This window comes from Chinchilla lanigera, unplaced genomic scaffold, assembly GCF_000276665.1.
Source record: "Chinchilla lanigera isolate Chin_1 unplaced genomic scaffold, ChiLan1.0 scaffold00110, whole genome shotgun sequence".
Taxonomy (NCBI): domain Eukaryota; kingdom Metazoa; phylum Chordata; class Mammalia; order Rodentia; family Chinchillidae; genus Chinchilla; species Chinchilla lanigera.
Window position 1 is genome coordinate 5,484,664 of NW_004955511.1, and position 13,191 is coordinate 5,497,854.

The 13,191-nt window shown below is 58.7% G+C and overlaps 1 protein-coding gene across 5 annotated transcripts in view; it reads left to right on the forward strand.

Moving 5' to 3' along the window:
• The first annotated feature begins 337 nt into the window (after positions 1–337).
• Ms4a15 (membrane-spanning 4-domains, subfamily A, member 15) overlaps positions 338–13,191 on the forward strand; it is a 17,548-nt gene continuing 4,694 nt past the window's right edge. The window contains exons 1-3 of one of the 5 annotated variants that reach the window (XM_013506508.1): positions 338–649; positions 8,572–8,709; positions 9,329–11,804. In XM_013506508.1, the coding sequence (XP_013361962.1) occupies positions 11,580–11,804 (225 nt within the window). In that variant the 5' untranslated portion in view covers positions 338–649; positions 8,572–8,709; positions 9,329–11,579. Of the gene's footprint in view, positions 650–3,081; positions 3,207–3,309; positions 3,740–8,571; positions 8,710–9,328; positions 11,805–13,191 lie in introns of those variants that run through there. The other 4 variants (XM_013506509.1, XM_005408112.2, XR_001231715.1 and 1 more) reach the window with 4 other exon arrangements.

Sequence of the window (13,191 nt, forward strand, 5' to 3'; positions counted from 1 at the left end):
TTAAAATTAACTGAGCCGGGCGTGGTAGCGCACATCTGTAATTCCAGAACTCTGGAGGCTGAGGCAGGAGCACTGCTGCAAGTTCGAGCTCAGCTTGGGCTATGTAGTGAGTTTGAGGCCAGCTGGAGCTACACAATTAGAGCCTGTCTAAAAAAAGATTTTAAAAAATAATAATAATTTAAAAATAACAAAATAAACTGAGCCTGCATAATTCTTGACTAAGCAAAACCAATTACAGGAAGTGCCCTAAACCCTACCAAAACCGGAATCATAAGCAGAAACTGAAAGTGGGTCATCTCCTCCAAAGGCTTCTGTTAGAGGAAAGTGCAACTGAGCCTCGGCCAATCACCCTCGCCCTCAAACACGGGGATCCGATCTCCTGAGTTGAGCCAGTCACACAGTTGCTTCTGCTTTCACTTCTGCCTCATAAATACTGGCCTTGGACAATTCCCTGTGCCCATTCTGCGCTGCTGGCTTAGTTTCCCACAGTTCACAAACTGCACTTTTACTTATAGGAAGCCTACTTTTTCTTTTTTTTGCATTTTGCATTTTGCACTGCTATACTCACAAGAGGATCTCTTTTACTAATCTATAAAGCCAGGCAGAAGACCAGTGGATGCCTGCAAGCTGCAGCTTCAGAATGTTGATAGTAAGTGCCTCTCTTTTCTCTTTTTTTTTTTTTTTTTTTGGTACCAGGAATCAAACTCAGGACCTTGCGCTGGCCAGACAGGCGCTTGTGCTGTTGAGCTATATCCCCGGCGCGTACGTGCCTCTGGATTCCTACAGGAAACCCACAGTAGGTCCACAGCCATTGCGGGATACGTCACTGGGCTGCCCTGGACAGCGAAGCACCAGCTTTGGTTCTTTAGAAATCACAGGGAAATTCTCCCTTTCCACCAGCGTCCGTTTTCATGGGCAGCAGCGGTGCGTTGCAGAACACTGGCTGCTTCCTGGGTCCACAGGGCTCGGTGACAGGTGGGTGGCGGGGAAGGGAGGAAGGACCTGGTCTCACTCTAAGGCGCCCCTGAGCCTTCGCCCCGCGGCTCCAGGCTCAGCCCCGCCCCGAGTCACCTGAGCCTTCCCCGCCCGGTGCTCCGCCCCTCTGTCCCTCTGCCCTCCGGGCTCCTCCTTGGGGAGCTTTTCTACCAGCAGACACGCCTGCGTCCCGCTTCACCTCAGAGGCTTGCACACAAATCCCCGCTTGCTCCGGTGTGTGCTGTCAGCCCCACGCTAGGCTCTTCTTCCCGGGGCAAGTCCTGAACGCGTCATCTCCTGCCCGGTCGCCTCCCCGTCCCTCCCGGACTCCAGTGAGCCTGCGCTGACCACCGCACCTCCAGCCTTGCTCCTGCAAACGCCGGCTCTGCTCCTGCTCTGCTCCCTGGCCCCAGCCATGCCCTGCCCCCGCCTCACCCGGCCCCATGCCCGCCTGCCTGGTGTCTGTCTCCGTCTGTCTCTGTCTCTCTGTGTCTCTCTGTCTCCCTCTCTCCTTCTCCCCTTTCTTCTCCCCAAATCTCCCCAGCCCCCTTCCAACGCTCCCTCACCCGCGGGCCTCCACCCTCTAGCACACTGGGCTTTCCTGCTGTAGAGAACCCGCAGGGCAGCACCCTGTCACCAGGGTGAGCCGTGGGGAGCCAGGCTGTGAGGCGCGAGGAGCTGGAGCTGCACGGGAGGCTGGGAGGGGCTCGGGGAGACAAACCCAGCAGCAAGGCCAGGCCCTGAGCACAGACAGCATGTATGAGCTGTACGCGCCCCACCACGTGGCCCCTCGCCGCAGGTCTGCCCAGGACTGGTCTCAGAAAGACGCTGTCCCCAAGCCCCACTTTGAAACCTTGGTCCTCGGGCGCCCAGGAGGACAGGACAGCGGGAACGCCGTTCGGAAACAGCCGTGGGCGGCGGGAGGTTACAGCGCGGAGATCCTTCCCACCAAAGACGCGCTCCACACCCGGGCTGCGCTGCTGCTTATGCTTTCACTTCACTGGATTTTTAGCTCTTCCCACTCGGCTATGAACATGCCCTCCCCGCCCCCGTGATCGCCCTCACTGGGAGAGCGTGGGTGTGTGCTTGCGTGTGTTCACCACCAGAACAACGGAGGTGTCCCGAGCCGTGCTGACGCAGAGGGCAGAGGAAGAGCTGAGAGATAGGAGGAGGGTGCTCTCAGGGCCTGTGGCCACCAACGCCACAGCGTAAAAGGCACTGAACCAGCACGGGGCGCCTGGGACAGGCTCTCATCCCCCCGGGGCCCTTCCTGGCTGACCGCCGCGGCCTCTAAGTCATATTTACGGCCTTGCATCGTGGAGCGCGTGTGGGAGGGGAGGCCGTGCCTTGGCCCCGCGCAGGACGATGGGTCCCCCTCAAACTGGACACTGCACTGCTGCGAGGTGCTCCTGAGGGTCACAGGCGCAGGGGCCTCCTACACGCTGCTCCCCGGGTCCCTGTGGAACCCACTCGGGGGGACATCGAGTCACCGACTTTTCCCAAACCACAGGGACAGTGCCAATGCCTCCCCCATAAAAGAGCATGCCACAGCCCGGGGCTGTCCCCGCAGCCAGCTTTCTGCTCACTCACAGCGAGGGCCGGGGTTGACATCGGAGTCAGCACACTGCACAGCACTGAGGACTGGTCCTTGGGTGCAGCCTTGAGTCCTGACCCCGCCCCAGGGGCACCAAGGAGCCTCTGCCCAGACGCCAGCTCCCAGGGCTCTCAGGGCCGCTTTGTCCTCTCGCAGTGCACTCTGTCTCTGGACGGGGTGCCATCCACACCCCGCCCCACCTTCCCACACAGAGCAGTCTCCCTCTCTCCCTCCGTGTGACTCCCCAGCCCCCTACCCCGGGCATCCAGGGCCGGCCGGGTATTTACCTGAACAAGCCCTCTTCTTGCCCTGGGGGAGCATGGGTGTGCGAGAGCAGGTCCTGTCCCCGACTCTGAGGTCACATCAAGCCAGGAGAGGCTCTCCCCACGAGGCCAAGAGGAGCTGGGGTCCTGGGGAAGCCAGGGGCATGACCCAGCATGGAGCCCACCTGCAGCCCAGGCGTCTGGATTCTGGAGCAGACCTCACGTCCTGAGCCTTCATTCCACTTTCAGAGAGAAGTCCTGCGTATTCTCGCACTGCTTTCGGGAGGATTAATATCTGTCGCAGTTGCCTTGTGCGTAGGGGGACGTCAGGCTTTAGGAGCCAGAGGGAACACTGTGAGTACGCGAGGTCTCAGGTGGGTGGCGCGATGTCCCTCTGTCCCTGGCCACAGGCCGGAGGAACCCTGCGGGGTCTGCACTGCCCATGCCGTGGCATCCTGCATCTGGCTGTTCTCCTAGGACTTCGAAAATGACCGTGGAAGACATCACAGGCGACATGACCACAGGAGGCAGGACTACTGAGCCCCAGCGGGCACCTGAACAGAGCTAAGGGTTCTACGAGCGTCTCTCACTGGGACCGAATGGAGCCCTCCCCGTCCAGATATCCAACAGCACTCGCACCGCTTGCATCCTGGACCTCGTGCTTCCGTTCAGCCGGTCAGTCCTGCGGCCCTCTACCAAGGAGAAGACGGAAGTTGAGGGGACTGTGACAGCGAGGTCCCCTAGTCCTGTGCCCCCGTGTAGCTATGACTCCCACGCTCAGCTGTGTGCCGCAGCCCTGTGCTTTCTGCCCTTGATCCCTGGAAACACAAATATCTGCAGCCAATCATCTCTTTGCAACCACTCCCTCATTTAGCAAATAATACACCTGGTAGATACGTGGGGAGCACTGATGTGATATGTTCGGTCTTCTACTCCAACACATGTAAGCACTCCTGCCACAGTCTCCAGAGGGCCCGTGAGCGTTCTGAGGTGTGTGCCCTAGAATGGGCTCCCATGGCCGTCGTAATCGAGGAGTCTGCGGTTGGGAGTTAGGGGGAAAGGGCAGTGGACAGCTGGCATGGCGTGTGCCTGGCACCTGTACTCCACCGAGCGTGGGTACTGATCCCCAGCCACACGGCTTTAATCCTCTTGCCCGCCTCTGGGACACAGTGCCCAACACCCTCCACTTAGAGGAGAAGAGGTTGAATGTGGCTCACCATCTCAGAGGGCTCAGTCCAAGGTCAGCGGGCTCCAAGGAACAATGTCACGGCAGAAGAGTGTGGCAGAGGAAAGGTGCTTAGAGCAGAGAAACAGCTGCCGAGAGGAAGGCAACAGAGACCAAACACACCTTACACCCACGGCCAGGCCTCTGTGACCCACCTCGACACACCCAGAATGCTGCTACACTCATCCTCAGGGTGAAGCCCAATGCCAATCAAGTTGACACAGTGGAGATTAACTGCCACATGGAGATAGATATTCTCAGCCCATTTCACAGATGAGGAAACTGAGGCTCCAACGGAGCCCTCTCAGAAACACACTCACTGGGTCGTGGACACAAAACTGAATCCCAGCTCCTGACACACAGCCCAGCTGTCCTTCTACCACACCACGCTGCCCGCGGAGTTCCCTTCCTCCCTGAGTGGCTCCAACCCCGTTTTTGTAACCAAGGCAGGGAAACATAAAGGCAGTGCTCTGCTGGCTGGGGGCAGCCTGTGCTGGGGCTGGTTCCTGGGACAGTAGTGTAGCGGCCCTTGGAGGGACCTGTTTTCACGCTATCAGTGGGAGAACCTAGAGGCCGGATCCAATGCATGTTACCGAAACCCACACGGGGAATCAGTCTAACCCACCCGGCAATATGACACACAGATGCAAGACAAAGACAGAGAGAGAAAGTTCTACGATTGAGGGTCTCTGGGTAACCCACTATTCTCTGTGGAACAGAGGGCCCCAAATCCACAGCTCATAGCTTTCATGGGTATCAATCAAGGAGCGGGTGAGGGCCACAGCAGAGCACTAGGGAAGAGAAACTTTGCAGGGATGGGCTGTAATGACAACCAGATCAATTCTGTGCCAGGCACAAAGGCCTCCAGTAAGCGACACAGGGATAACTTGATATACACAAAGCTGGCTCCTTTACTGCCAGGAAGGTGTAACGCTATCTGAGTCCCCTGTCCTCAGCTGAGATGTCCTCTCACGTCTTAGCCCTGGAATCTCACAGGCTCCTGCTCAAGCCCCCATTCCAGCCATCCGTGGTGTTAGGGGGCTATTCTCGCCTGCAAGTCGCCACTTTGTTACTGCTGAGACTCACCAGCACCTTGGCCGGACTCAGTTACCGAAAACCGAGTTAAATAACCCTAAGTTACAGCAGGCTGATGAAGCCTGCAGTCTCCCAAAACAGTGGACGTGGACGGCGAAGGCTTAAATAAATGCAGACAATGGAGATAATTTTAGGGCCCCAGGGGGGACTAACTCTCTTCCAGCTTCGGTATTCTCTGAGTTAGCCAAAGACTGCTCTGGGCGGCACATATTTATTAAGTTTTCAAACAAAGGGAGAGGATACTCAAGAAAATCTCGCAGGACCTTGGGAGAATTTTCCCAAGTAGTAAATTATGTCAATCAGGAGAAACACCTTATCTTTAGGTTGGTATTTATTGTAGGAGTGTGGGGCCTGCGGCTGCTGTCTCCTTGTAGTTAATTGGGGTTGGAGCCAGACGTCCTCAGCAGCAGTCTCCTTGTCCTTCTGGCGTGACAGCTTCACAGGCCAATACAGCCCTCAGCGGCGACCAGTGACCCATAGAGATTTATTTACTATGAGTCAGCTGCCCATCTTTAGACAAGGAGCCTAAGCTTCGGACAACTCCCAAGGAAACACGGAAAGCCAATTGGACAGTACAAAATCCTGCTCAGAGCCGCTTCATAGTGGTCTCCACCACTCAGTCACATCCTTTTGGCCAATTAAGGAACATTTGCTTCTATACAGCCAGCTCCGCATATCTCAGCAAATACGGCAAATACGGAAGCAAGGGGCTTCACTGCTCAAGGAAACGTGGCTTGCCGTTTCAAAAGCATTTTATAATACAGAAAAAGTAATGAACAAAGGTCCCATCTACTGCCCTTCTCTCTCTCCCTCTTATGACTCTGACTGGGTCTAAGCCTATGGTGTCAACTAAAAGGAGAAAGGTGCTCAGAGTAGCTTAGGATGTTAAAGAAATACCGTCACAATTCACGTAAGGAAAATGAGTGCGTACTTGTAAATTCCTGTGCCTCTTACTGATGCATTCTTGAAATTCTGTCTCCGCAGTCGGTGAAACTTCAGACTTATTCTGCGGGTGGGACAGGTGTATCCTCCCTATCTCTGCTCTCCAAACCCCAGACCCTGTCCTGCAGAAAGCGGTGTCTCCTCTGTAGCCCGGGCTCACAACTCGGGGACCTCCCCAAGAGCAGGATTCACAGCCTGCCTTTCCCGTGGGAAGGACAGGGAGAGCAAAGGTGCAAAACACTCTTCCTAACTGCCTTTAGCTCAAGGCAGCTTGTAGGCCAAAGAGGCACATTCAGGTTTCCTTCAACACACTCAACCGTCCGGTGCTCAGGGGCGTCACCACGAGTGAAAGAGCCAACCCCAAAACACTACGTACCGTGCAACTCCACATGTGTGTTGCAGTCCACGAGAAAACTACAGCCCTGATAGAAGCAAACCCCACCCTCAAGAAGAGAAACCCGCACACCAGCCTCAACACCTCTGCAGTGGAGGGAAACTCCTCTCCTCCCAATTTGCTTTCTTAATAAATGAAGCTCTGATCAACTTTGGCTAGGGCGGGCCTATTGCTCTGAACCCTGGAAGCGGTAACAAGGAGGAACCAGCAACCCCAAGAGGAAAGACGAGCAAAGGGCTCACTCCGAGGGCTGCTCGCCTGCACACCCACATCAGCAGGGCGTCAAGTCCAGGGCTGGCTGAAGCTCACAGGTGGGAGCGAGGGGCTGAGCCGGGGCGCGGCCCCCGGCCCGTCCGTCTGTCCCTCTGCTCCTTACTCCCCTTCTCTAATTTTGCATTAGTGCACCTTTGGAGTGCAGAATGATCATGTGCGTGGCGGGGCGCTACTTGTCCCAAGGCACCTGGATGCTTTCTAGGTCCCTCCCCTCCCTCCCCTCCCTCTCTCCATCCCCTTCCCACTTGCAAATGATCTCCCCCCCCATTTCCTACCATCTATCTTTTACTTTGCTGTTTAATGTATTTATCCTTTGCTCCTCACTCCTAGACCTCAGCCTCCGATGTGATCATGCGTTGCAATCAGTGACCGTAGACAAGTTACCAGGAGAAAAGACGTTCAAACTTCAGACTCTGGGTCTCCCAAAGGATGTCTTCAAGAGGCCAGATGCTCCTCTGCACAACAGTCAGAGAGAAGTGGGGCCTGGGGCTGCCCGTTGGGGGGGCGGCAGGTTCGGAGAGAGTGAGGAGGAGCGGAGGTTGTCCCCTCAGCAGTAATTTATGCTGGCTGAGGTGGAAGCGTCGAGGCCAGCTGGAGGCCAGGGGTGGTGCCCGGGCCGGTGACATGTGTCCGGCTGATGTCGTGGACTTTAGGAGGCTCTATCTATCCTTAGGCAGAGCAGGGAACTGCGAAGAGCAGGAAGGGGAGCAGAGATGGAAGGCTGAGAAGGTCGGAGAGGCTCTGGGTCCTCAGCTCACAGGCCTTGGGGCCCCGGCGCCTCCCCCTGGAGTCTGTTTTCTAAGCCCGGGCTCTGCCATTTGGTCCTCGGTTTGCAGGGTTGCTGACATGGCAGATGAGACCAGCAGGAACATGCCAGGCATGGTGGCACTCGCTTGTGATCCCAGTACCCAGGAGGCTGAGGCAGGAGGATCACTGCAAGTTCAAGGCCAGCCTGGGCTACAAAGCGAGTTCAAGGCCAGCCTGAACTGCATAGGGAAACCCTGTCTCAAAAACAAACAAAAAAGGGGGCTGGGGATTTGGCTTAGTGGCACAGCGCCTGCCTGGCAAGTGTGAGGTCGTGAGTTCGATTCCCGGTACCAGAAAGAAAAAAAAAAAGGAGAGAGAGAGAGACCACCAGGAAGAAGGGCTCACTTTGCTTAGCTGTGGCCACAAAAGCACCCGGAAAGAAAAGGTTTCTGGTTCCCTGGCGTGTTCTGGTCTCCCCCAGGGTGGGCAGGGCAGACTTCCCCAGGCATCTGTGTGGGGCTAGGGGTCAGCTCGAAGTCAGGTCCTCAGAGTCCTCAGAGTTCTCCTGAGTCTCCTGTCAGCAAGAGCAGTGGGCAGGCGGCCGAGGAAGTCCCAGCAGCCAGGTCCCGGGTCTGGGAACACCATCTGACCCGGCCACAAGTGGAGTGGACCCACAGAGGCACAGGGCGGGGTCCCTGCTTGTACCTGAATTCACCAACAGCCAGCCAGGGCACATGGGGGAACCTGGGTGGTGCCAACCCTGCACTGGGGCACAGAGGCTGCTTCGGTGAGAACCAGAACCCAGAGCTGGTGTGCAAATTCTGCTCCCACCACCCGAATACCACTAAGTGTGCACACACACGTGTGCACACTCACCCCCACCTGTGCTCCACCCCTGAGGCCAGGGACTGCGGGCCTTGTGTAAGCAGCGCAGAGGAGCTGGCCGGCCCCTCCCGGAGCTTCACGTCGGCGGGGGATGGAGCCAGCGCGGGTCCCACCCAGCTCCAGCCCCCACGCTGGGAGGCCCCACGGTGGAGTAGACACTGAGCTCACTACTCCCCAGGGCCTCGGAGCTGGGGAGCTGTGACCCTCGGCGGGGAGGTGGCGGAGCTCAGCAGCACAGCGGCTCCTGAGCCCGAGAGCAGGAGGAGAACGTGTGAGCTCCGTGCAGAGGCGGCTAACAGGGCCACAGCAGCTCCGGGTGAGTACCGCAGCCCCTGAGGGGCAGCCCTGGGCCCCCGGGAAGGGGATGCCCCGAGAGGAGGGTCGGGCCCAGGTCTCAGCCCCCACTGGCACTGAGGGGCAGGACGGGTGGGGCCCCAGCTGAGGCCTGGGGCAGGGGTGGGTGACGGAGCGACCTCACCCTCTGCCTGGAACTGCCTGAGAGGACAGACTGCCCCCAGCGACCCCAAACCTGGCTGCTCCGGGGATACAGCCTCACTCCCCCACCCAGGGGGCCCCGCAGTGGACAGAAAGACCCTGCGGCCATCCTCAGCCAGAATCAGAGGCAGCTTCGGGCAAATGCTGTTTGGCCCCTCTGTGGCTTGAAAGGAAGGAGACAGGGACGGGAGGGGAGGGGGCGTCCCTGCCACGGCAGGGGAACTTCCATCCCCAGCAGAGGCCACGCCCAGCCCCGTGCGTGGGGCGGGGATGTCCCTGTCTGCCACCATCTAGCAAGGACACCCCGTCCCATGGGTCAGACTCTGGACAGGGGCAAGTCCCTGGCAATGACCCTTGCTGGCCAGGGGCTCGGATGCCCATGGGGATGCAGTGGCCAGTATCCCTGGGACCTGGAGCACTCACACCCTCCCACTCCACAGATGCCCATATGACAGGTGGGGAAACTGAGGCCCAGAGCAGCCACCAGCTTGCAGGGTGCGGCAGACGCTTGCCAGGTGACCCCTAGGCTTGGCTACCGGCAAATCTGCTCCTCCAGGGCCCTGCCGTGCGGGGCTCAGCTTCCTCTGCTGTGAAGGGGGCAGGGTGGACTCGCGAGGTCCTTATGAACGCTGCCAGGGCCCCCGGGCAGTGCTGTCCTCAGGGCGGCCCCTCTGGAGCTGGAGTCCGCCCTGTGCCACGGATGCCCCGACCGAGGCACAGTGGGGAGGAAGGGGTTTGGCAGCCGCCCCTCCCCCTCCCGCGGCCCCGCCCCTGCCCGGAACAGAGAACTGGGACACAGAGGGGGACCCCCGCTGCAGGGCTCTCCTGGGCCGGTGGACCCCCGCCCGGGGCCCCTGTGCTGCGCCTCCCTCCCCCGCTCAGCACAGGGCGCGGCCGCGGGACGGAGGCCCCCGCCGCCTCCACCCAGGCTGGTCCGGACCTCCCCGCAGCCCCGCTCAGAGCCTCGCACACCCGCGGGGAGGGGTGAAAGCCTGTTTTCAGCCCAGACTTCAGCTTGTTTACTTTTTTTTTTCCCTTTGGTCGGTGTGAAGGACTGATGGAACACACAGCTTCGCACTCACGCACCTCCAGGCCTTTTCTTAATTTTGAGACTACATTGTCTCCCTAATTGCTGTCACCGGGCTGGGCTCGCTTTCCGTCGTCCTGCCTCAGCCTCCCTCAGCGCTAGGGTTACAGGTGCGCCGCGGCACGCGGGCTGAGGCTCGAGCCTTACCCCTATGACAAACACGGCAGCCCTGAGGCCCGCAGCTGTCCCGCCCTCCGCACTGCCGTCCAGCACCCCAGCTGCGGTAAGGGCTGGCGCCGTGGCGTGCCAGTGGGTGGCAGTAAGAGCGAGGCGTCCTCTTGCCAGGCGGGCAGGCCCCGGTGAGCCGGCTGGAGAGGGCTCCGCCAGGCCCCCGAGCGCCCCCGAGCGCTGTGACACTTTCACACCCGCCTGTCGGCCGGAGCCTATTTCGGGAGGTGTTTTCTCTCTCCTGAAGATCAGGAGGTCTCTGACCCAGCAGGTTCTCGCCCTGGCCCAGGAGAGAGGCTGCTAATTATGCACGCCCTCCCTCCTGTGTCTTCACAAGGCATGATCAAAACTAGGGTGGCCGCTGCTGCCGAGCGCCCCCTGATGAAAAGGCAGTGTGAAAAGCAAGACGCCGTGTCCTCATCCACCTTCCTGCTCAGACCTGGCCCCGGACACCTCCAGCTCTTCCCCAAGTCAAAATGACCATGAAAGGTCAACGTTTTGAATCAGTTCAGGACACTGAAGCGGCCACAAAATTGCACCTAAAGACCCTCGGGAAAGACTTCTGGAGCTGCTGCGGACAGCACTCGGAGGGTGGGAGGAGTGTCTGAAGTGAGGGCAAGGATTTCGAGGGGTCATGGTGATGTGCCTTTTGCTGTAATATTTTTATTTGTTTGCGCATTCACCATACTTTTTTCAATCACACCTAAAATAAGACACAAGTCCTCCCAAGGAACAGTGTTCGGGACACTCAGGGTCCTGCCCTGTGGTTCCCGGGCCCTCCGTGGCACCCTCTCCTCTCCCACAACCTGTGGGAGCCTCTCTGTTCCCCAGCTGAGGGCCCAAGGCACCCCTTGTACGAGACCCGCACCAGGACAGGTCAGATGCCGCCAGACAAAGGGCTCAGCCCCTCTCTGACAGGACACACAGGCTGGGTCCTGGTCTCGGGGAGCAGAGGGTGCAGGAGGGGACGGGGAAGCTTTGCCTGGTCCTCGCTGTGCACTCTGGGGAACCACTTACCTTCTCTGGGCAGGGGGAGGTTAAGTACGCCGGGTTCCTCTCGGCCTGGGGGTGTGGCTCAAGGGCAGAGCGCTGGTCTAGCTCGGAGGCTCTGCACTTGATCCCAGCACTAGGGAGACAGAGAGAGAAAGGAAGGAAAGAGGAGGAGAGGAGATGGGGAACGGGAAGAGGGCCCTCCCGCGTCATATAGTAGCAGAGGTTGAGCCCCGGTCTCTGGGGTGAAAGAGACTAGATCAAGTCTCCACGGTGACAAGCCACGAGCCCTGGCCCGGACGACTTCCTCCGAGACTCGGCTTCCCCAGTGTGATCAGGGACTCCAAGCAGAGACAGGCCGGCCGTTGTCTGCACAGTGACAAGTGGGTGCAGATGTGTGACCACCCTGTCTCCCCAGCCTCGGTGTCCCAGGCACTCCTTGCACGATGTCCACACCTCCCGCCAGCAATGGGGTCTTTGTCGTCATCCCACCCAGCAATGCCAGCGGCCTCCGCCCACCTCCAGCCATCCTGCCTACCTCCCTGTGCCAGCCCCCAGGGGTCATGCAGTTCGAGGAGCCTCCGCTGGGGACACAGGCGCCCCGGACCACCCAGCCACCCGACCCGCGTCCCATGGAGACGTTCCTGACAGGAGAGCCCAAAGCTTTAGGGGTGAGACTAGCATCCTATGACCCCAAGCATCGGCACTGGTCAGGGAGGGGACAGAGGAGGGAGCCGATGGCGGGCAGATGCCTAGGGAAGCCTCAGCCATGTCCAGGCAGAGCCCCCTTCCCTGGGGATCACAGGGGTGCACCCACAGCCAGGAGGACCACAGAGCGGGTGACAGGGCTGAGACTGATGACACACCAGCAAGGGCGGACGCAAAGTTCTCCCCAAGGAGGTAGTGCCAACGCCGAAGCCTGGGAGTGAGGTGGGAGCCAGCCAGGATGTCAGGGAGCTGAGGCAGAGTCTCCAGGGACAGGGAGCTCAGAGGTGGGAACAGCAGGTCCCGTTCAAGGGAACACAGGAGGTTGACACGGCTGGAGTGTGATGGCCAGGGAGGAGGGGTGGAGGTGATGTGGCAGGGAGAGCCAGCTCCTGTACAGGCACAGTCCATGACAGACGGCTGCAAGGTCCTTTCCCGTCTCAGGTGGCCTCGAGAGCAGCCTCTGGAGGGGAATAAAAGGGTGGACGGATGGACGGATGGATGGATGGATGCATGCATGAGTGAGTGGGTGGAGGGATGGATAGATGGATGGTTGGACGAATGGATGGATGAGTGGGTGTGTGGGTGGGTGGATGGATGAGTGGGTGGATGGATGGATGGACAGATGGATGGATGAGTGGGTGGGTGGAGGGATGGACAGATGGATGAATGAGTGGGTGGGTAGATGGATGGATGAGTGGGTGGGTGGGTGGATGGATGGATGGATGGATGGATGAGTGGGTGGGTGGGTGGATGGATGGATGGATGGATGGATGAGTGGGTGGGTGGATGGATGGAAGAGTGAGTGGATGAATGGATATTAGATGGATGGATAGATAGATACATAGATAGGCACATGTTTGTTGCTTAAGAAAAACTTTAAGCAAATTAAAACTAACACAGTTTATTGGGCACAGAATGACCCATGAGTCTGCCAGCACTCAGACCCAGGGAGACTCAGAGAGCCTGGCCTGGCAACATGCACACGCAGTGAACTCTGACCCCAGGAGGCAGAGTGGAGAGATCACGTGACTACAGTGGCGCATCTGCCATGTGGATGTGGCCTGCTTTATTTGGGCACAGTCTGGTCGGTGGGCTGCTTGTGATGGGCTGACGCCCGCCTGATTGTGTTTGGCTGAAACCCAGCTGCTTGTTACAAAATGTGCTCCTCGGTGGGTTTGGGCTTGGTGGGCTTGGTACAAGTCAGGCTGCAGTCCACTATGTAGGACCCCAGAGCAGGAAAACCACCTGATGGCCACCTGCTGTACAGTCCAGTGGTCCTTCAGCTTCATTTCCCCGTGGGAAAGAAGGAAACAGTTTTGATGGTGATGGTGATGGTGATGGTGATGGTGA